The sequence below is a fragment of the Geotrypetes seraphini genome, chromosome 15, assembly GCF_902459505.1.
Source record: "Geotrypetes seraphini chromosome 15, aGeoSer1.1, whole genome shotgun sequence".
Lineage (NCBI taxonomy): Eukaryota > Metazoa > Chordata > Amphibia > Gymnophiona > Dermophiidae > Geotrypetes > Geotrypetes seraphini.
In genome coordinates this window covers 28,570,792-28,594,421 of record NC_047098.1, presented here as the reverse complement: position 1 = coordinate 28,594,421, position 23,630 = coordinate 28,570,792, and the positions used below count along the sequence as shown (strand labels likewise).

The 23,630-nt window shown below is 47.6% G+C and overlaps 1 protein-coding gene across 2 annotated transcripts in view; it reads right to left on the bottom strand.

The window, feature by feature from the left end:
* Positions 1-23,630, bottom strand: part of YWHAE (tyrosine 3-monooxygenase/tryptophan 5-monooxygenase activation protein epsilon) — a 110,103-nt gene that overhangs the window by 8,897 nt on the left and 77,576 nt on the right. For both annotated transcript variants that reach the window (XM_033921750.1, XM_033921751.1), the window contains exons 4-5: positions 20,360-20,566; positions 2,469-2,605 (exon numbers count right to left, since the gene is read on the bottom strand). In XM_033921750.1, the coding sequence (XP_033777641.1) occupies positions 2,469-2,605; positions 20,360-20,566 (344 nt within the window). The remainder of the gene's footprint in view (positions 1-2,468; positions 2,606-20,359; positions 20,567-23,630) is intronic.

The window sequence follows — 23,630 nt, the reverse complement described above, 5'->3', positions numbered from 1 at the left end:
CCAGTAGTAAGCTCCCAACCTGAGAGAGCAGGGGTTGATGCTCTAATCACAAGCCCCCCCCCCCCCTTGTAGCAGTTTTGCTAATATGGCCATAACACCAGATAGAGACACATAGTAATGAAGCAAGCAAGCAACTAGTAAAAGATGACAAGGAATTAAGGTAATGCTTGTGCAGCATGGCACTGCATACCTCTAGTAGCACCATAGAATAAAATGCCGGAAAGAAAAACTAGGACCAAGTGACACAGTAGCCTAGAGAGGGGAGGACGATGGAAACACTAGGATGAGCAGAAGTCAGCCCAGGGCAGTAAAGCACCTGGGAAGAATACCATAGCCTCACTTCTCCAGAAGCAGGCACCAAGACACCTCAGAGGGACATAGGGAAGAACAGGGACAAAACAGTACCATACCCTACTGTTAGTGCAAATGCCCCATAGAAGCCTGAAACATCCCAAGAAGCTGGGGCGCATGCTAGGAATGACACGAACCGCACTGCAAGTGTACAGCATGACCAAAGGCAGTGCATACCTGCAGATCCAGCACCCCTTCCCCCCCTTGCTAGGGAAGGCTAGATCTGAATCAGGCCCATGGAAACCAATCACAAAGGAGGCATAAGAAAAAAAAATGTTGCAAAGGTCACCCCACTATCTCCCAAAGGCAGGAATAGAATGCCAACCAAGTGCTGTACAGCAACTTCTCAGCTGGGTGAGCCTGTCCACTCCAAAGGAACCCATGTGCTACCCAAAAGATGACCGAAACTGGTGGCCAAGAATGCCTCCACACTGGAAAGAGTGACCGCCATTTCCACTCTCTCAGCCAATGTATCTGAGGCCAGAGAGAACAAGGCAAGAAACGCAAGAGGCCCCAAACCTTGGCAGTCTGACAAAGCAGGAATACACTAACTTCCACAGAACGAGAAACCTTGGTGCGGCAACCACCTGCCGAAAACGAGTATCCCCTGCAACACCCACCTGTTTAAAGTGCACACACAGAGCCGGAAAGGGTCAGGCCTCCAAGTCTAGTAGAGCGGGAACTACAATGCGATTCCAGACTGTTACCGGGAAAGCCTAGACAAGCACCCAACCACAAAGCGCTCACTGCAGGACAATGCCAGAGAGGCTATAGGGGACGGGTAGGGAACTGGCCCCACCAGATATACCCTAAAAAAACAAACCTAATCCCCTTGCTCAACTGAGCTAAAATAGGAGCTTAGTTGTGCCTGAAGCTGGACCAAGGCACCGTTTATAGGACAGGCTGAGCAGCAGAAGAAACTAGGAGGAGAGACACCATCTATCTTCCTGCAGAGATAGAGAATACTGAATTACCAGTGAGCATATTTGTATATATGACAGAGCTCAGCTTGGTGCTCTCTATCTCTGCCTGCTGGTAATGGTCAAAATCCACTTGTCTGGATTCATCTGCTATTAATGGTAAGGAATATATCTAATAAAGTAAATCATCCTTTATTGTTACCTAAATTGTAGGCGATAACAAGCACTACCTTTTACCAAAATCAGAAAAAAATATTGAACTTCTAATTACCACCACTAAAGCTACAATATTCTGAAAATGTTACAAAGAAAATGAAGTGAGCCAAAATTCTGTAAGAAATTAAAATGGCATGATTAGTTTCACTGTTTTCTCCATTTTAGTTTTGTCTTCCTCTCATTTCCCTTTGGAAATTAGAAGTTACAAAACAGAGGGGTTAAAACCAGCTGCATAAAACAAATTTTTGTACAACTGTTTTATTCACCTATCTAAAAACATATCGAGAGGAATTTTTTTTGACCTGGCAAAACATTTATACACCAAAGAGATCTGCATGTGCCTTCAATTGGATAAGGCAGCAGAAAGTTTTACGACATGTCAATTCTCAAAGCCATTTACCTAAATAATCACTGAAAGCAGAAGTAGAGGAGGACCAAGGAAGTTCCAGCCAAAAATGTGCATAAAAACTAATTCAAAAGACACCAGCAGCTGAAACACACAACACTGACCATGTTTTGGCAGAGAGCTGCTTGCCTCAGAAGTCACAAGATTACTGGCCAATGCAGATGGTGAGATAACTAGCACTGGCCAGTAATCTTGTGACCCCCCTGAAGTAAGCAGCTCTCTGCTGAAACGCAGTTTGTGCTGGGTCTTTTTCAGCTGTTGGGTGTCTTTTAAATTAGTTTTTATGCACATTTTTGGCTGGATCTTCATTGGCCCTCCTCGACTTCGGGTTTCAGAGATTATCCATGTAGGAGGGGCTTCTTCCTCCCCTTTTTTTTTTATATGATCATCCTCATGCACCCTGAAGTACACATTTACAAACCTAAACTGCAAACAGAGCCCCCAGAGATGTAATGCTTAGACCTCTTTGGCAAAATGATGGTTTGGCTATGACCAAATGTCAGCATTTGAGTCTTCATACAATTTTTCCTTAAAGTGTCAATCCAAAACAATTTTTTTAAAAATCACACACTTACCATCTCCCTGCATATCTGAAGTCCATAGTGTCAAGTTATCACGTAACAACTGCATTATAAGTGTGGAGTCCTTATAGCTTTCTTCACTCAATGTATCCAGTTCTGCAATAGCATCATCAAAAGCTGCTTTCGCCAACCTAGATGGAGCAAGAGACTTGTATTAAACTTTGCAAGTGATCCTTTCTCTGAAAAATCAGCATGCTTTACACCAGGTTAACAAATTTTCATTAAATGTAGAAATCATTAGCAGAGAGCTTTCTCCCTTCTTCCCTACTAGAGAATGGCATGGGGACAAATTTGTCCCCATCCCTACAGGAACTCAATTTCCCTGTCCCGACCAGATGAATTTTGTTGGTCGCTGTCCCTGCTTCATTCCTGTAAGCTCTGCCTTAACAGCACAAGCTTTGAATACTTATGATTTTAAAGTGTTTGAGGCTTGTGCAGATGAGAATGGAGCTTGCAGGAATGGGGCAGAGACAGGAAAATAACTTTCTGGGACGGGAAGGAAAAATTATGTTCTTACCTGTTAATTTTCTTTCCTTTAGACGCAGCAGATGAATCCAGAGACTAGCGGGATAGCATACATCTACCAGCAGGTGGAGATAGAGAAACTGATTAAACAGGTAGTACTCTTGACTGGCACTCCTCCTGTATCTTCAGTATCACTCCTTGTCCAAGTATCCGGAACTAGTAATCAGCTTAGCATGTAAAAAACGTCTTTCCCATAATAAAGTCCAAAGGAAGAATACAGAATACAACTACCAACTATAACAAAACCCGACACGCAATATGTAGAAAGGGTGGGGCTCTGGATTCATCTGCTGCGTCTAAAGAAAAAAAATTAACAGGTAAGAACATCATTTTTCCTTCCTTTGCAACAGCAGCAAATTAATCCAGAGACTAGCGGGATGTAGCAAAGCAATCCTCAATCTGGGTGGGAAGCAAACCCTGCCTCTGTAATGACTGAAGCACCAAAAGTAGCTTGTGCAGCTCTGACATTTTCAATTGCACATTTTCAAGCGGCAATGCTTAGAAAATGCATTCTTAAAAGATACAGTATCTGTATAATAAATGTCTTCCAAGGAAAAATCTCTGAACTCAATCCAAGAAGTTGGCATTGGTCGAGGTGAATGAGCATGAAACTCATGCGGGAACCGCTTCTCTGCCATACAGAAAGCAGAAGCAAGGGTCCCCTTGAGTCCTCAAGCGATGGGCGCTTAGCATGCTCCCAAAGCATTGTTGTGTCTCGCGAATAAGACAAAGAGGAAGAGTCAAACTGCAATGAATAGAAGCACGCGCCCCTCCAGTCCTCCTCCCAGAAAGCAGGAAGGAATAGAGAGGGGCAAGAAGATATCACCTGAAGAAGAAATAATGGTACTATACTAACCGATACCCCAGAATCCGTAATACATTAAAAAAGGATCCCTGGAGAAGGCCTACAATGGAGAAACTCTCCTAAATGGAGTCAAGGGCACAAGAAACACTGTATGCAATGTCACCTCCTTTACAGTGGCAGCAGACAAAGGCTCAAACGGTATGTTTTATAAATTCTGTATAACTATCTTAAGTGTCTACTCTAGATAGGGCATCAACACCGATGAACGAATATGCTGTACTTTTATCAGGAACCGAACTACAGCTGACTGATAAGCAAGCGAAGAATGAGACACCTGTCTGCTTAAAACATGAAAGGTTGCCAACCAAAGATGAAGGGAATTAAACGCTAAGCTCTTGATCACACTCTTGTTGAAAAAAGAAAATACAAGACATAGAAGTCTAGAAGGGCTAAATACCATGAGAACTGCCTAAGACTCAAAATAAACCCTCCAGACGCTAGCGTAAGCCGCAGATTTAGACATCTGTTTTGCCTGGAATAAAGTAGAAATAAATCGTATGCCTCAGCTGTGACGAAGAGCTAGGCCAGAATACGAAAGTGAGACAAATGTACATGTCGATGAATCCCTGGGTGAGCAAATCCGAAGATACTGAGAACTACAATGGCTCGCCCACCAACAAACCCCTCCGAACTGCATACCATGGATGGCGCAGCAAAACTGGAGCTACAAAGATCATCATGTCGTGAAAGCGAGCCATGAGAAGGAAGTATGCAATCATTGTTCAAGGGAAACACTTAAAGAAGAGCACCCAGAGGTCAGAACAGAGCCAACGCAGCTACTCACTTTGACACCCGCGGGTCCCACTCACTATGCCTGCTGAAGAAGTGAGAAAGCTTGCAGTTCAATATAAGGTGATGAAGGTCAAGGAGGGTTCCCAAGTCCCGGGATGCAGAAGATTCTTGCTGAGTAAGTATGTGAAGACAATTTAGATTTTTTTTTTTTTCCTTCTCACAATGTGAGTCACCGAAAGAAGAGGAAGATAAAGTACCACCTACCAAAGCAGAACCAATGCTTTGACCGGCAACCAAGGAATTCGCATACTTCTGTGGCAGCTGGAAAAAAATAAAAAAAAATACCACCGCCATGACACTATCCTACAATTCCCTCATTGAAGGATGGCCTGAAACGCTAGACTGAACGTTCATAACTCCAGAAGAGCAAGTGAACCCTGAGCCTCCTACTGAGACCAGATTCCTTGCGCTGAGCCTGATAGGGACTGAGCCTCCTAACCCAAAAGACTGAAAACCTTGGTGACCTGCCAATCCAACCTGATCAGCTTCTTTGACTGGGTAACGGGGAAGCTGGATATTGGGGAGTCCCTGGACATCGTGTACCTGGACTTTAGCAAAGCATTCGATAGCGTACCACACCGCAGGTTACTGAGCAAGAAGAGTTCTATAGGATTAGGTAACACATTGACGAAATGGGTTGGGAGCTGGCTTGGAGGTAGGCTCCAAAGGGTGGTGGTGAACGGCACCCCCTCCGAAATGACGGAGGTGATTAGTGGAGTACCACAGGGCTCAGTCTTGGGCCCAATCCTATTCAACATCTTTATAAGAGACTTGGCAGAAGGGCTTCGAGGTAAAATAACATTATTCGCCGATGACGCCAAACTGAGTAATGTAGTGGGCAAATGCACAACAGACGAAGATTCAGTGCCCGACAACATGATGCACGACCTACTCCTACTGGAGCGATGGTCTAGGACGGGGGTCGGCAACCTGCGGCTCCAGAGCCGCATGCGGCTCTTTTCCACCTTTGCTGCGGCTCCGGTAGTGTGTCACGCAGGCATGCAGTTACAAGTCCGGCGTCGCGGCGGGAAATAGCCATGCTGAGCAGTGAGCTCAGCACATACACAGATGAAAGCCTTGCTTGCTGATTGGTCCGGCGGCGCCGTGCCGCCGGACCAATCAGCAAGCAAGGCTTTCATCTGTGTAGTGCTGAGCTCACTGCTCAGCATGGCTATTTCCCGCCGCGACGCTGGGCTTGTAAGGTGCCTGAAAAAGAAATCATCCTGGCCGGGGTCGGTGTCATGCTCCGGAGATCTACAGCCTTCCTATCTCCTTCTACCTGCTTCCGGCCACATCCCCTGCTCCGCGGCTCTCTTCGGCAACTCAGCAGCAGCTTCTGACGTCGGGGCCTACCCTCTGCGAGTCCCACTTGTTTCAACTTCCTTTTTCCACAAAGGCGGGACTTGTAGAGGGAAGGCCTCGATGTCGGCAGCTTGTCTTGATCACTGCTGCTGACGAGTTGCTGAAGAGAGCCGCGGAGCAGGGGGGTGTTGCCAGGTGCAGGTAGAAGGGAGAGGGCCAGATGCAGGACTCGTGGGTGAGGGAGGAGAAGAGAGAGAGAAAGAGAGAGGGGAGGGAAACAAAAGGAAATCTTTCATACTGGGCTGGGCCGGAGTGGAGGGAGGGTGGAAAGATTCTGGCTACAGGGTGCATTAACAAAGGAAAAGGGAGGAAAGCTAAAAATGGAGATAGTGACACAAAGAAGAGAAAGAGTAAGCAGGACCTACTGAATAAGGATAGAGATACAGAGGGGACATGAAGAGGAGGTGAAATAGAGACATAGAAGTAATGCTGAAAAAGTGTGTGGGGGGAGATAAAGACATTGAAAGGGCAAATGGTGAACATGGCGTAAAGATAAGGACAGAGACAAATGAAGATTCTGAAAAAGTGGTGAGATAGGGATATAGGTGAGATGGACACAAAGAAGGGTGATGCTGGAAAATAGGTGGAATGGTAATTCTGACAGACACAGAAGGGAAATGCTGGATCAAGGAGAGATGGGGCTCAGGCTGGATGGAATGAGGAGAAATGCCTTGTTGGCCCGGAACTTCCTCTCCTATGTCAGAATTGACGTCAGGGAGCGGAATGCTGGTCAGCGCAACACTTATGCAGGGAAAGCTTGGGACGGCGGTGGCTTGGGGGCTGTTCCCCGATTGCGGTGGCAGCAAACCGAGTGGCTTGGGGGAGGGCACGGAGACAGAAAGAAGGGGGAACAGGGAGACAGAAAGAAAAAGTTGGGGGAGAGAATGGGGTCTGGAGGAGAGGAAACATACAGGAGGCTGAAAGAAAGGAAGAAAGATTGGATGCACAGTCAGAAGAAGAAAGTGCAACCAGAGACTCATGAAATCACCAAATAGCAAAGGTAGGAAAAATGATTTTATTTTCAATTTAGTGATCCTGTATATAGCATTAAGATAAGAAACAATATATGCAGTGTTAGATTTGTTTTATAATGGTTTTGCGGCTCCAAGTTTTTTTTTCTTTTCGAAAACGGGTCCAAGTGGCTCTTTATGTCTTAAAGGTTGCAGACCCCTGGTCTAGGACATGGCAACTCAACTTCAATGCCAAAAAATGCAAAGTTATGCACCTGGGCAGCCAGAATCCATGCAAGTCTTATACCCTTAATGGCGAGATCCTAGCAAAAACGGTAGCAGAACGAGACTTGGGGGTAATCGTCAGTGAGGACATGAAGTCTGCCAATCAAGTGGAGCAGGCTTCGTCCAAGGCAAGACAAATCATGGGCTGCATAAGAAGGGGTTTCGTCAGTCGTAAGGCGGAAGTCATTATGCCATTGTATAGATCCATGGTGAGGCCCCACCTGGAATACTGTGTGCAATTCTGGAGGCCGCATTATCGCAAGGATGTGCTGAGACTGGAGTCGGTGCAAAGAATGGCCACCCGGATGGTCTCGGGACTCAAGGATCTACCATACGAAAAACGGCTTGACAAATTACAGTTATACTCGCTCGAGGAGCGCAGAGAGAGGGGGGCATGATCGAGACGTTCAAGTATCTTACGGGCCGCATCGAGGCGGAGGAAGATATCTTCTTTTTCAAGGGTCCCACGACAACAAGAGGGCATCCGTTGAAAATCAGGGGCGGGAAACTACGAGGTGACACCAGGAAATTCTTTTTCACTGAAAGTGTGGTTGATCGCTGGAATAGTCTTCCACTACAGGTGATTGAGGCCAGCAGCGTGCCTGATTTTAAGGCCAAATGGGATCGGCACATGGGATCTATTCACAGGGCAAAGGTAGGGGAGGGACATTAATGTGGGCAGACTAGATGGGCCGTGGGCCCTTATCTGCCGTCTATTTCTATGTTTCTATGTTTCTATAAGATAGCTCATTGATGATCACTGCCCGCCTTTGAAGAAATCAGTTCGCTGAGCCACCAACTTATACTGAACTATGGTTAAGGAGTCCATGAGACCCTACAGGTGCAGCCTTCCTACACTGGCACTATCGGCACCGAAGCTGAGCACTATTGGTACTGCTTCTGCGTGCTGATGTGAAATCCAGCCGAAGGCCCCATTTTCAGAATGGATTCTAGAACCTGTATATAAGCCCATACTCTAAGTCTGAGTGACTGAAGAAAAAGAACAAATCTGAGAATATAAGTGGTCACCCTGCACGTCGAACAACCCCACGAGATGTTCCAATGACTATCACAGGATAAGAGAGTTCTTTGGGAATACAAAGATTGAAATAGATAAATCACTCGTTTGTGGCACAGCTAACCTGACCTATCTGGAAGACACCTGAATTAACTAGACGAGGAAGGATGTACTTGAGTCCCCCTTTGCGATGAAATGCCACAACCACTACTATCACTTTTGAACCTGTCCTTGGAGCCATGGCTAGGACAAATGGCATCTGCCGAAAGTGATATTGCCTGGCCAAAGGTGTCAAAGCGAAGATACCGCTGATACGGTGCCCAAATGGGAATATGTAAGCAATCTTATTTGAGATTGAGCGTTGGAAAGAACTCCCCCATTTGAATCAATGTATGAACCTCAAAATATACAGTGCCCCCAGAAAAGAATCTGTGAGAGGAAAAGAGGATTCAAAGTAGCCATCATCCTGAATTATATACAAAGTCCAATTTTGAGAAGTCCTAAGGAGCTAGCAGAAGGAGACAAGAAAATAACTCTCCTGCGCTAAATATAGCTTTAGCGGTGAAAGAATTACTACAACTAGGAGAATAAAAGGGCCTACCCGGTCTATACCGGAAAATATAGGCATGATGGAGGGGACTGAAAGGAACTTGTCCAAATCTTGTCCCACACATACGGCCCTAAAAGGAAAAGCGCACTATACGTAAGCTAGAAAAGCCTCCGCCGTCCAAAGGCATAAGAGCTGCACTTCGCCACCTACAACAGTAAGAACACAAACCCCCCAAAAAATCCAAAGGAAGAATCTAACTTCCAAGTCAGTGAATCCGTGATTGCCACCCCTCCATTATGATATTATATCAAATTGATGTCTCCTATCCCGCCAATACCTTTCAGGTCTAGGTGCCTTACAACAAGAATTAGCCTGGGCATTTTCAGGGAGAATACATAGTTAATAGATGAAGTATGTGTTGGGATCTGTGGAGGGTCAATCAGGATTAGTGAGATCATTTGACAAATTTCTTGAATAGAAACCGGTAAAGAGGCCATCTGGGACACTGCTGCAATGCCAGGTTCGTGTGTCCAGAGTTAGGCACTATCAATCCAATGGAGAGATATCAAATACAATAGTTGCCAGCATCGCCACTCAGACTTCCTCAATTATGGGCCAGATTTGAAAAGAGAGCCTGCATGCTGCGCAGCTATAGAAAGAATTGGAGCTGAGTAGCATTTGTCATGAAAGGGGGGACGCCGTAAAGGCTTGTGCAACAGCGTAGGAACATGAAAAGCATTAGAAATAAAGAAAGTTATTCCCACCGACAATAAGCGGATAATTTCCACCAGGTCACCTTGCTTTGCCATCAAAAACTGTTCCAATCCCAAAGCTCCTACTAATACCACTAGTAATGAATACAATAGCGCCACCAGACGCATGCAGTTCTGCACAGATGAACAAAGAAGCATGAAATTATGCAATTCTGTATATCCTTGCCATGCATGGACCCTGGGAGAGAGGAAGAGATACCCCTAAACAGAGGACTCTCTTACCTCTGATCGCACTCCGCAGTGCTCTGCTTTCTGCTGACACAGTCCAGAAAGAAGCAGTAACTGGGAGCAGGGAACAGTACCGAGTTTCCCTCGAAAATGCCCTCAGGCAGATCAGAATGGGCCACAACGAATAAGAATGTGCTGTGACTCAAATTCCAACTCAGGAGAGCCAAAGAACCCACTGAGCCCACCTGCAGCAGTAACATCAAAGCCTTCCCTATCATTTACAACACTAGGGATGCTAGAGATTCTGCGGTACCTGTAATCAATGCCGCCCCGGAGAAGCAGAAGAGCTCCAATGCAACGGCACTGTTGCATGTAAATAACACCCCCACGCGCCTCCTGCAAATGGGTAAGGCCCAGGTCTGCCGACACCATGCCAAAGTAGCAGCGTAGCAGCCAAAACACACTGCCCCCAAGTGCAGTTTGCTCTAACTACAGTGCCTCACCTCACATGAAGAGAAGCTGGGTTGCGCTGACAACTGTGCGGGAAAAAGCAGTGTAACCGTCATGATGAGAAATTTCTTCCCCTTAGCTTTTGTTCAACGGTCCACATGGAGGTCCGATGGTGTTCAGTGCCTCCCACAGCACGAACACCTTTGTACTGCCTCTGCTGCCATGCTTTCAACGTAAACTCGTACAGCCCACACAAAGTACCTCACATAAGAGAGATAAACCGGCAGACAGCATAAACCGTGAAAAATGAAACGTCTCTCGTACGAACTCGGACACAAACCGGCAAACACAATGAATAAAGCTAAAACTGAAAGTGTTCTTACCCGCACTGACAGAAAAGTTGTCTAAACCAGCAGAAACGAGAAACAAAAGTAAAAATAAAAGTCCTCTTACCCGAACTGACAGGAAAATTGATAAGACTGGTAGTTGTAGACTGTAGACTGTCAGAAAAGAACAGTCCAGCTACAACAACATTGTTCTCTCTTTTTTTTTAATTGGGAAAGAAGAAAAATTGAGAGAAGGAAAAATTATGTTCTTACCTGTTCATTTTCTTTCCTTTAGGAGCAGCAGAGAATCCAGAGACAAGTGGGGATAGCTCACATCGACCAGCAGGTGGAGATAGAGAAACTGATTAACAGGTGGTCTTATACACTGGCATTCCTCCTGTACATCCAGTAATGCTCCTTGCCCAAGCATCCAGATATAGGAAAATGAGCATCCAAAAAACTTCTTTCTAGTAGCGAAACACAAATAGGAAAATACAGAACACAACTACCAACAATAACCCAACTGAAGTGCGCCACACAGAAACCAACTGACCGTCCACAGAAAGGGTGGGGCTCTGGATTCATCTGCTGCTCCTAAAGGAAAGAAAATTAACAGGTAAGAACATAATTTTTCCTTCCTTAGCACAGCAGCAGATGAATCCAGAGACAAGTGGGATGTAGCAAAGCAAAACTCAAACTGGGTGGGAAGCTAACGCCGCCTCCGCAATAACCGAAGCGCCAAAACTAGCCTCCGCAAGGGCTGCCACATTCAACCGGTAATGTTTTGAAAAGGTATTCCCAGAAGACCAAGTAGCCGCATGACAAATCTCCTCCAAGGAAAGACCTCGGGACTCCGCCCAAGACGCAGCCAACCCTTGAGTCGAATGAGCACGAAGCTGCTCCAGCAACCGCTTCCCCGCTAACAAGTACGCCGAAGCAATCGTTCTTTGACCCAACGAGCAATGGAAGCCTTAGATGCAGCCATACCTTTGTTCCAGCTGGCGAAAGTCGTTAGTCACCTCCAAATAATGAAGAACAATCCTGTGCACATCCAGGAAACGCAATGAAGAGAAGCGCTCCCCCCAATCCTCCCGCCGAAAGGCCGGGAGGAATAAACACTGGTTCACATGAAAGGAAGAAACCACCTTAGGCAGAAAGGACGGCACCGTCCGAAGAGACACCCCAGCATCCGAAATGCGCAAAAAAGGATCTCTGCAAGACAACGCCTGCAACTCCGACACCCGTCTGGCTGAAGCCATAGCCACCAAAAACACAGTTTTCAATGTGACATTCTTCAGAGTAGCATTAGAAAAAGGCTCAAAGGGTGCCGCCTGCAACCCCCCAAGGACAAGTTTAAGACTCCACTCGGGACAGGTTCTCTTTACAGGAGGCCGAATATGGTGAACCCCTTTTAGGAATTGCACCACATCAGGTTGAGACGCTAGCGCAGAACGAGAAACCCGGCCCCTGTAACAAGCAATGGTCGCCACCTGAACATTCAGGGAATTATAGGCCAACCCTTTGGCGACGCCCTCCTGCAGAAAGGAAAGAATAGCCAACAGAGACGCCTGGAAGGGCGAAAGACCCTGCGCCCTACACCAAGACTCGAAAACTCTCCAGACTCTAGCATAGGAGGCAGAGGTAGAAATCTTTTTGGCTTGAAGAAGAGTGGAAATAACCTGCTCAGAATAGCCCCTACGTCTTAGCCGCGACCGTTCAAGAGCCAGGCCATAAGACCAAAGTGGGACGGATTTTCCATGGAGATCGGACCCTGAGTCAGTAAGTCCGGAGTCACCGGGAATGTCAGCCGATTGCCTGCCGACAGCTGAATCAGGTCCACGTACCACGGTCGACGCGGCCAATCCGGAGCCACTAGGATCACCCTGCCCGGAAAGAGAGATATGCGGTGCAACACCCGACCTATCATCGGCCAAGAAGGGAACACAAAGAAGGCAACCCGGAGGCCACGGAAGAGCCAATGCGTCCACTCCTTCCAACTCTCGTTCCTTGCGTCTGCTGAAGAACCGAGGAAGCTTCGCATTGCGGAACGAGGCCATGAGATCCATCTCCGGAAGACCCCACCGCTGGACCAGCAGATCGAACGCCCGAGCGGACAGCTCCCATTCGCCTGGATCTAGAAGATCTCTGCTGAGGAAGTCCGCCTGAACGTTTTCGTGACCCGCAATGTGCGCCGCCGAGAGAAGAGGAACATGAACCTCCGCCCATCGAAACAGAACCATCGCCTCGTCGGCCAACTGAGAACTTCGGGTACCCCCCTGCCGGTTGATATACACCACTGCCGTGACACTGTCCGAAAAGACCCTGGTAGGACGGTCCTGAACCAAGGACTGAAACGCTTGAAGCGCAAGCCTGATCGCCCTCAACTCCAGCATATTGATCCTCCTCCTGAGACCAAATACCCTGCGCCGAGGCCTGAAGGCACTGGGCTCCCCAGCCCAGAAGACTGGCATCTGTCGTAATCACGACCCAATCCGGCATCGCAAGCAGCATGCCCCTGAACAGATTGACCTCGCTGAGCCACCACTGCATGCTGAGGGACGCCCGAGGACTCAACTGGAGACGCCGATCTAGTCCTGAGACACCGGAGACCACCAGGAAAGAAGTGACTTCTGCAACGGCCTCATGTGGAACCGAGCCCAGAGAAACACCTCCAGAGCCGCCACCTTCGAGCCCAGAACCTGTACATAATCCCAAACCCGAAGTCTGGACGACCGGAGAAGCAGACGAACCTGAGACTGCAACTTCTCTCCCCGGTCCCGGGGTAGAAACACTTTCTCCAGACAAGTGTCGAACCGCACGTCCAGATGTTCCAATGACTGGGACGGGGACAGAGAGCTCTTGAGAAAGTTGATGACCCACCCCAAAGACTGAAGGAGAGATATCACTTTCTGTTTAATCGACAAACTCTCCTGCCTGGAAGAGGCGCAGATCAACCAGTCGTCCAAGTAAGGGTGCACACGAATCCCTTCTTTGCGTAGAAATGCCGCCACAACCACCATCACCTTTGAAAAAGTGCGGGGAGCCGTGGTGAGACCAAAGGGCAGCGCCCGAAACTAATAATGTTGGCCTAGGATCGCAAACCGAAGAAACTTCTGATGCGGAGGCCAGATCGGAATATGGAGGTACGCCTCTGAGATCGAGGGAAGTGAGGAACTCCCCTGGTTGAACCGCTGCAATAACTGAGCGAACCATCTTCATACGGAAATGTTGAACCCTGAGAAATTTGTTGACCCTCTTGAGATCCAGCACAGGTCTGACCGACCCCCCTTTCTTGAGCACAATGAAGTAAATGGAATACCTGCCGAGACCTACCTCCTCAGGGGGGACCGGCACCACCGCCCCTAGATCCAGAAGCACTTGACGAGTTAGGCATACCGAGTCTCTTTTGGCCGCCCCATTGTACAGGGATACCAAGAAAGAATCGGCGACAGGAGAGGAAATCTAACTTGTAACCATCTCGAATAGAAACATAGAAAAAAGCGACAGAAAAGGGCTATAGCCCACCAAGTCTGCCCATTCCAAGTATCCCTCCCCCCTGAGTTTACTCCCTTAACGATCCCACATGAGTATCCCATTTTCTCTTAAAATCCGTCACGCTGCTGGCCTCTATCACCTAGAGTGGGAGTCTGTTCCAATGATCCACCACTCTTTCGGTGAAGAAGTACTTCCTGGAGTCTCCATGAAACTTCCCTCCCCTGACTTTCAGTGGATGTCCTCTGGTGGTTGAGGGTCCCATGAGCCAGAAGATATCCTCTTCTGTCTCGATGCGTCCCATGATGTACTTATACGTTTCAATCATATCTCCCCGTTCTCTTCTTTCCTCAAGTGAGTACAGCCACAATTTCTTTAGTCTTTCTTCATACGTGAGATCCCTGAGCCCCAAGACCATCCTGGTGACCGCTCGCTGCACCGACTCGATCCTCAGCACATCCTTTCGGTAATGTGGTCTCCAAAACTGAACACAGTACTCCAAGTGAGGCCTCACCATGGCTCTGTACAACGGCATCATAACTTCAGGTCTCCTGCTGACAAAACCTCTGCGGATACATCCCATCATTTGTCTTGCCCTGGAGGTAGCCTTCTCCACTTGATTGGCAACCTTCATGTCCTCACTAATGATCACTCCTAGATCGCGTTCCGCCGTGGTCCTAACCAAGGTCTCACCATTTAGTACATAAGTTCTGCGCTGGTTTCTCTTACCCAGGTGCATTATCTTGCATTTTTTAGCATTGAATCCTAGCTGCCAAGTAGTCGACCATTGTTCCAGAAGCAGTAGGTCGTGTGTCATATCAGGTAACAAGCTTCTGCCTACTATGTTGCAAAGTTTGGCGGCGTCGGCGAACAGTGATACCCTTCCTCTAAGTCCCCGCGTCATATCTCTTATGAATAAGTTGAATAGAATCGGGCCCAGGACCACTGATCACTTCTGATGCTTCGGATGGGGTACCGTTCACCACCACCTTCTGAAGTCTACTGCTCAGCCAATCCCCATCCATGTAGTTAGAGTGTCTCCTAATCCTATCGATTTCAGCTTGTTCAGTAATCTTCGATGAGGGACACTATCAAATGCTTTACTGAAGTCCAAGTATACCACGTCCAGTGACTCTCCAGCGTCCAGTTGTCTAGTAACCCAGTCAAAAAAGCTAATCAGATTAGATTGGCAGGATCTTCCCTGGGTGAACCCGTGTTGGTGTGGATCACGCAGTTTTTTTTCGTCTAGGATTGTGTCAATATTCTGTTTGATCAGTGTTTCCATGAGTTTACACACTATAGACGTGAGACTCACTGGTCTGTAGTTTGCTGTCTCTGTCCTGCAGCCCTTCTTGTGGAGTGGGATTACATTAGCGGTTTTCCAATCCAAGGGGACTTTTCCTGCGCTTAGGGAAAGATTGAAAAGAACAGATAATGGTTCAGCCAGGACTTCCCTTAACTCCCTGAGCATTCTGGGATGTAGGTTATCCGGTCCCATGGCTTTGTTTACTTTGAGTCTTGATAGTTCTTCGTAGAAGCTACTGGGCGTAAATTCGAAATCTTGAAATGGGTCTTTCTGGTTATCTCCTTTCTGCAGCTGTGGACCAGCTCCCGGCATTTCGCGGGTGAACACTGAACAGAAGTATTGGTTTAGTAGTTCTGCCTTCTCAGAATCTGATTCCGCAAAGTTACCGTCCGATTTCTTCAGGCGTACTATCCCATCTTTATTTCTTTTCCTGTCGCTAATATAGCTGAAGAAAGATTTATCCCCTTTCTTAATTTTCCGTGCTAGCTCTTCCTCCATTCGGAGTTTGGCCTCTCTGACTGCTGTTTTGACAGCTTTAGATCTCTCTAGATAGTCCTCTTTTGCCCTCTCTCTGCCTAAGTGTTTGTAGGTGATAAATGCGTCTTTTTTCTGTTTAACTAGGTCTGAAATTTCTTTACTGAACCATTGGGGTCTTTTGTTTCTCCTGCGTTTATTTACTGTCCAATAATGTCCAAAACCCACTGATCCAATGTTATCTTGGCCCACTCCGCAAGAAAGGCAGACAGCCGCCCCCCCCAAGGGAATGGCGGAGGGAGCCAAGACCCCGTCATTGTGGATTGCGATTTGCTGGAGCACGGGCTGGCTGAACTGTCGGGGGTTTTGCTGCATGAAAGGAACTCTTTTGTGGAAATCTAGGTCTCGAATTAGCGAAGGAACCGTAAGCGGGCTGAAAGGACGGCTTACCTGGCCTATATCTCTTAACATCCCTGAAGCGAGGTCTGGCAGCCGAGGATTTCAAAGGGGGTCTAGGCCTGTCCTCTGTTAACCGCTGTGTCTTGGTATCACCAAAATCCTTCACCAACCCATCCAAATCTTCCCCAAACAAGAGACGACCTTTAAAAGGAAGTTTCACGAGCCGAAGCTTGGATGCCGCATCCGCCGCCCAATTACGGAGCCACAAAGACCTGCGAGAAACTACAGAAAAAGACATTTGTTTGGCAGAAGCACGAATAATATCATACAAGGCATCCGCCAAATACGCCAGACCAGACTCCAGATCACCCACTTCCGAGGGGGCAGAACCCCCGGACTCCATCATGTTATCTGCCTTCAGTTGAGACCATTGCAGACATGCACGCGCAGCATAAGAACTGCAAACCGTGGCTTGAAAGGTGACTGCTGCCACTTCAAAGGACATCTTAAGCGAAGATTCAATCTTTCTATCCTAGACATCCTTTAGCGCAACACCCCCCTCCACCGGCAAGGTAGTCTTTTTGGTGACCGCGGCCACCAACGCGTCAACCCTGGGCAATTGCGTCGCGATCAGCTCCTGCATGGCTTCATGAACCGGAAAGGATCTAGGCGGCTTTCGCGTCCCTGCCAAAAGGGGGTTCGCGGACCCAGAAACCTGTGGATCCTTCTGCGAGATGTTCAATCCTTGCAAAGCCTTAGAAATTAAAGAGGAAAGTTCTTCCCTATGAAAAAGCGGCGCGCGGAAGGATCATCCACGTCCCTACCTGGCGGCTCCTCCGCGTCCAATTCCAGCACCTCACCTTCCTCCAGCAACTCAGGAAGAGTCAGAGATAAGGGGGAGACTGGGGCAGGATCCCCCTCATCCGCAAGTCTGCGTTACTTCGCCGCCTGAGACTGCACTGGAGGGGAAACAGTATGAAAAGGAGCAGCACCAGTAGAAGTAGTAGTAGTAGTAGGAGCAGGCAGTAAAGGAATATTCAAATGCACCGTCTGAGCAGGCTGAGAGCTCTGCAAGACAAAGGCACGGTGCATCATCATGATAAACTCCGGTGAAAATGAGCCCAGCCCAAATCCCGCCAGCACGGCCTGCCCCGCGCAGTGGAGCGAAACCGCGGCTTCCCCCAGCGCTCCCGACGCATCAACAGCCGCCGAACATCCTTCAGACACAGGCGCGCCCTGAAGCATGGTCGACTCAACCGCAAGGGAAGAGGAGCTCGATCGAGCCTCCCCAGCGCGGGAAAATTCCAAGTCACTCGTCAGCAGTAAAAAATCTTCGGCCGGCGCATCTGCACAGGGGCAGAGCACAGCTCCGATGGTGTTCTGTGCTTCCCACACCGTGAACACTTTCACAGCCTCTGCCGCCATTTTTTTTTTTTACCGGAAAAAGCCCGTCAAAACCGCCGATGCAGCCCTCCAAAAAAAAACAACCACCAGGCACCGACCAAACCGCACCAGACACACTCAAACCTGCAAATTTTACTCACCCAAACACTACCCCTCAGCACAACAGCATGAAAAGTTATGGCTGGCAGTTGCAAGCAGGAAGCTGACCAAAAGGCACAGCACAGGGAGGCTCTGAACAATTTTTTGTTTTTTTTTAACACTGAAAAGAAAAAAATGCAGAGCCCAAGGAAACCCCTCAATCTACAGGAGGGGAGAGTGGAGAAGGGACCTGGGGGGGCCCAGGTGTAGCTCCCAAAGCTGGCACCGCTCAGCCAGACACCCCTTTCTCTCGGAAGAGAACTAGTCTCAACAGAGGAATTGAAAATTCACAGAAAGTCACCCGGCACAGCTAGAATCCAGAGCTAGATGAATAGCTACGAACCCCTGCTGGGAGATAGAGCATACTGGATGTACAGGAGGAATGCCAGTCTATAAGACCATCTGTTAATCAGTTTCTCTATCTCCACCTGCTGGTCGATGTGAGCTATCCCCACTTGTCTCTGGATTCATCTGCTGCTGTGCTAAGGAATTATCAATACCCCTCAATCCACCAGAGGAAAGGGTGGAGCAGGGACTTGGGGGGGGGCAGGTGTAACTCCTGAAGTCGGCACCGTTCAGCTGTACCCCCCTGACTCACTGAAGAGAAACCTCAACAGGAGAAAATAATCACCCAGTCACAGCCAGAATCCAGGAGCTAGTTAAATAGCGACCATCACCTGCTGGGAGATAGAGCATACTGAAGATACAGGAGTACCATCTGTTAATCAGTTTCTCTATCTCCACCTGCTGGTAGATGTATGCTATCCCGCTAGTCTCTGGATTCATCTGCTGCTGTTGCAAAAGAAAATGAGTTCCCGCGGGGATGGGGAAAAATTGTCCCCGTGTCATTCTCTATTCCCTACCCCTCCAAAATTATCCCCAGAGACTTTAGTAAGTAAAGTAAACTACTGTATATACTCAAATATAAACTGGAATTTTTGGGCCAAACAATCTTTTCTTAGAATTATAAGGATCCTCATCTGCAGGTGAAAGGTGGATCAGATTGCTGCAGTATATGAGAGCATGTCAAAATGGCTTTATGCAGCAGTAAAATAAACTCTGGAAGAAACAATTTCTGAAATTAAGATATTTCCCACCATAATATCTTTAGTACCTAAGGGGCCCCCAGGAGGGCTTACCTCTGCATCCTGTGCATTAGTTCCCTGAGAGCCTCTGCAAATGCCTGTGATAAAGATGGCGCTTTCCCCCATCCCGTTTCTCCTCATGATGAATAAAAGCACTCCTTTTTGTAGCTAGTTGGACTCTCTGCAGTCCAATATCAGCAAGAGACACACTACTCCATGGGATCCCCAACAGCCCTACAATGGGAGCAGCACTTTGCACGCTCTACAAGGGCTTCTATAACTATAGTGTCTGGGATTCTTTTCAGAGGCACCCACTGCACACAAATGAAGCCAGGTGCTGTGGCTTAATTGCATTCTAAGTGCCAGTGATTTTGTGGGACAGCTGCCTGCTCAAGCTCCTTCAACGGCGCTGATTCAACCCTCCATCACAAGCATATTCAAGTTTAAGCTCCACTAGAACAATTTATGTTCTTGGTTTCAAAGATTATAGTCAGAATCTGTTGTCTTAATTCTCTTATCCCAGTAATGTCACTGGAAAACTTAGGTGCAAGCTTTTCTCAAGGCTGGGTATCATTTTGCTGATGCAGGCACTTTTGCATAGTTTGTTGCTGCATGAACTTTCCCAATTTAGCTGTATGTGCTGGTGTTTCCGCTGCCTCTCTCATCCCTTGCTTTGCAGATATGACTTCCTTACTTTTTTCAGGTAGTAAAATTACCACTGTACAGTACTGCTTTTATGAAATTTATTGCTGGTTCAGTAGGAGCCCCCACAACATTTCTCTCAGCTCAGAATCATGCAACTCTACTCTACCATAACTCTATACCCGATATGGATTTCGATTTGCCCCTCCCCCCACAGAAAATGGGGCTATCCTCCCCCCTAAATACTTACATCTAACATACAAAACCAAAGATACACACCCTTTTGCTTTTATCACTTTTACTTTCCCCTTTGTTCTTCTGCTCCTTGAAGTTCCCCCTTCCTGTTTTGATCATCAAGGTAAGAACATAAGCAGTGCCTCTGCTGGGTCAGACCAGGGGTCCATTATGCCCAGCAGTCTGCTCACGCGGTGGCCCATCAGGTCCAGGACCTGTTAGTAACCCTCTATCTATACCCTTCTATCCCCTTTTCCTTCAGGAAATTGTCCAATCCCTTCTTGAACTCCAATATTATGTTATTCAAAAAGCATTCCTAAGTGAAAGTCTATGAATCTGACAGAGCTGTTACTTTTTCAGTAGCAAGTTACTGCACATTTAGAAAACAGAAAGCAGAGTTTTAATATCTCGCTAGTGAAATGCTCTTAAGGCATGCCCCAAATTCTGGGCAGATTCCACAATTTTTAGGCTTCCACAGAAAATGAAATTACATAAAAATATAGCCTCTTTTAGAGAAAGGAGAATCCAGGAAGATAAAAACCAAAAGCTGACTACAGAAATAATTTTAACATGAAAAAAACTAAATTAGTCATCTTCTCATATTTTACTTACCATATACCATATAGAAACAAAACTGCTCAACTTACCTGCAGGCACGATCAGGGGAATTCAGAATTTCATAGTAGAATACAGAGAAGTTCAGAGCAAGTCCTAGGCGAATTGGGTGTGTTGGCGGAAGTTCTGTCATTGCTATATCACTAGCAGCCTTGTAAGCCACCAGACTGTTCTCTGCAGCCTCCTTCCTGTCATTCCCCGTGGCAAATTCTGCCAGATACCGGTGATAATCTCCTTTCCTGAAAAACATACAACGTATAGTCTTCATCATTTAAAATTCAGCAACTCAAGTTCAAAAGCACAATAAGGTATGCCTGGTTGGCTTAATTACTTCTCAATTGAATTATTTAGACCAGAGGTTCTTAAATCTGTCTTGGGGGACCCCACAGTCAATCAGGTTTTTAAGATATTCCTAATGAATCTGCATGAGGCAGATTTGCATATAACAGAGGTGACAGGCATGCAACATCTGCCTCATGCAGATTCATTAGGGATATCTTGAAAACCCGACTGGCTGGGGATCCCCCAGCACAGGTTTAAGAATCACTGATTTAGACTAACACTACAGAGCAGCATTTTACTCTAAACATTTTGTATAGCAGGGATAATTACACAAAATTGTGCAGAAAATTCTAAACCAAGTAACCCAGGAAGTAACCATAGTAATCCTAAAATGAGAAATTTAGCTTACATCTGTAAATTCTAGTTGTTATATGGTTTCTCCTCATCAATCTGCACAAAAAGAATATACCAAAGTTGTACTTTAGGTTCAAACAATTTTTATTGATGCATACAATAATGCAAACAATACACGGAAATACAAAAGATTCAGAGTACAAATATTGACGCATCATATGTAACTGGATATCAAGTACATTCAGGAAATCATAACTGCAACAACCCCCCCTCACTCGACTCATGGCAAACAAGGCCAGAGTCAGCAGAATGGCCCCTTGAGACCCTGGACTCTGATAAGCCCTGAAGTAGCCACTCCACCTCCCTTTCCCAACCATCCCCAATACATAAACCTGTAACTAAATGCTAGAACCATACAATCCCCCCCACCCACCCTCCCCAAAAAAACCCTCCCACCCCAACCCACCATGGATCACTAGCGCTCTATCATCCCAGTGAACTGAGCTTCCAGTTCAAGTCATCCATCTTAAAATCGCACTTTGACCCTTTGGGTTTAAGGACTGCAGATACAGCTCCCAGACACTCACGTAAACTATCTTCCGCTTCCTAGACCCTCCCGCATCCCTTGCCTCCCAAGAAGCCAACTGATGCAACTGATTCCTCCAATGCCAAAAACGCCAGAGGGTCCGGGACCATCCAATATTGTAGAATACATTTCCTGGCCAGGAGGCTCATCTTCCTACAGAGAGCCCTATTACCCCTATGCAAATGACCATAACCCTCTGGCAAATCCAATATAAAGTGGGCCAGAGTACTTTGCAAAACTCTACCAATCAAGCCCAACATATAAGAGATGATACTTCTTCAAAAGTGCTGTATTACAGGGCAAGACCAAAATGCATGCCCCAAAGTGTGTCCCCCCAGTCACAATGGTGTGGGCAGACCTCCACTCTAGTATAACTGTGTACGAGTATAAAAGGCCCTTAAATGTCATCCTGTAATATGTTTCTCGCAACCAAGCACATGGGGTCACCCCAGGCATCACCCGCAAGGTACGGCCGACATCCCAGTGACTCAAATTAATCTGCAATACCAACTCCCATTTACCCCGAACCAAATGATAGTCTTTAGCTGGTTGTAAAGCTTGCAAACTAGCATGGATGCTATATACTGAGAGGGATACCCCTTCCTCCCGGGCAAAGAACTCCCGCAGTCAGGCCCCCAAATGCTTTCTCAATTGTGCTCTGTCGAGGGATCTCACATAATGTTCCACTTGATGGCACGCAAACTGCGCTCCCCGAGTATCTTCCACCATTGCCTGCAAATCTGCACGGGCCAACAACTCATCAGCCCCCAATAGGTGTTCTAACCGGAGTACTCCTCTCTCTCCCCAAAACAAATACTCCCGGGACTCCCTACCCGGAGGAAAGGCTGGATTACCCCTCAAAGGCAAGAGGTCCATGACTGTGGGATTCCCCCAAGGCTCGTACAAGCCAATGCCATGCCGCTTGTAATGTGCAAAATATCACACTGGTTCTGATACAGGGGGACAGGTCCTCCCGAGGACTATGAAGTAATGCAAACACATCGAAGGGAGCTAAAAACTCACAGAGGGGTGTAACGGGTAGACGCATTAACCAAATCCCCCAAGTGGCGCAACAAACACACATAATTATAGACCCGAACATCTGGCAAACCTAACCCCCCCTATTCCAATTCTCCAATAACTGACAGCTGCAATCGTGGTTTCTTTGCTGCCCAACAAAAACGAGTAACCCCTTTGTAGAAGATGCGTAAATCTTTCGTTGTCAAACACAACGGCAGAGTCTGCAGCACATACAGCCACTGTGGAAAGATAAACAACATCCTAATCAAACATATGTGCCCCATCAAGGAAAGGGGCAAGCCCCTCCACGTTTCAAGCAGGCGCTCCGTCTGTTGCTGAAGTCTGTCCACATTAAAACGATATTCTAGGGCGGGGGTCGGCAACCTGCGGCTCCAGAGCCGCATGCGGCTCTTTTCCACCTTTGCTGCGGCTCCGGTAGTGTGTCACGCAGGCATGCACCTTACAAGTCCAGCGTCGCGGCGGGAAATAGCCATGCTGAGCAGTGAGCTCAGCACATACACAGATGAAAGCCTTGCTTGCTGATTGGTCCGGCGGCCCCGCCCCGCCGTGCCGCCGGACCAATCAGCAAGCAAGGCTTTCATCTGTGTAGTGCTGAGCTCACTGCTCAGCATGGCTATTTCCCGCCGCGACGCTGGACTTGTAAGGTGCCTGAAAAAGAAATCATCCTGGCCGGGGTCGGTGTCATGCTCCGGAGATCTACAGCCTTCCTATCTCCCTCTCCCTTCTACCTGCTTCCGGCCACATCCCCTGCTCCGCGGCTCTCTTCGGCAACTCAGCAGCAGCGATCGACACAAGCTTCTGACGTCGGGGCCTACCCTCTGCGAGTCCCGCTTGTTTCAACTTCCTTTTTCCACAAAGGCGGGACTCGTAGAGGGAAGGCCTCGATGTCGGCAGCTTGTCTTGATCACTGCTGCTGACGAGTTGCTGAAGAGAGCCGCGGAGCAGGGGGGTGTTGCCAGGTGCAGGTAGAAGGGAGAGGGCCAGATGCAGGACTCGTGGGTGAGGGAGGAGAAGAGAGAGAGAAAGGGAGAGGGGAGGGA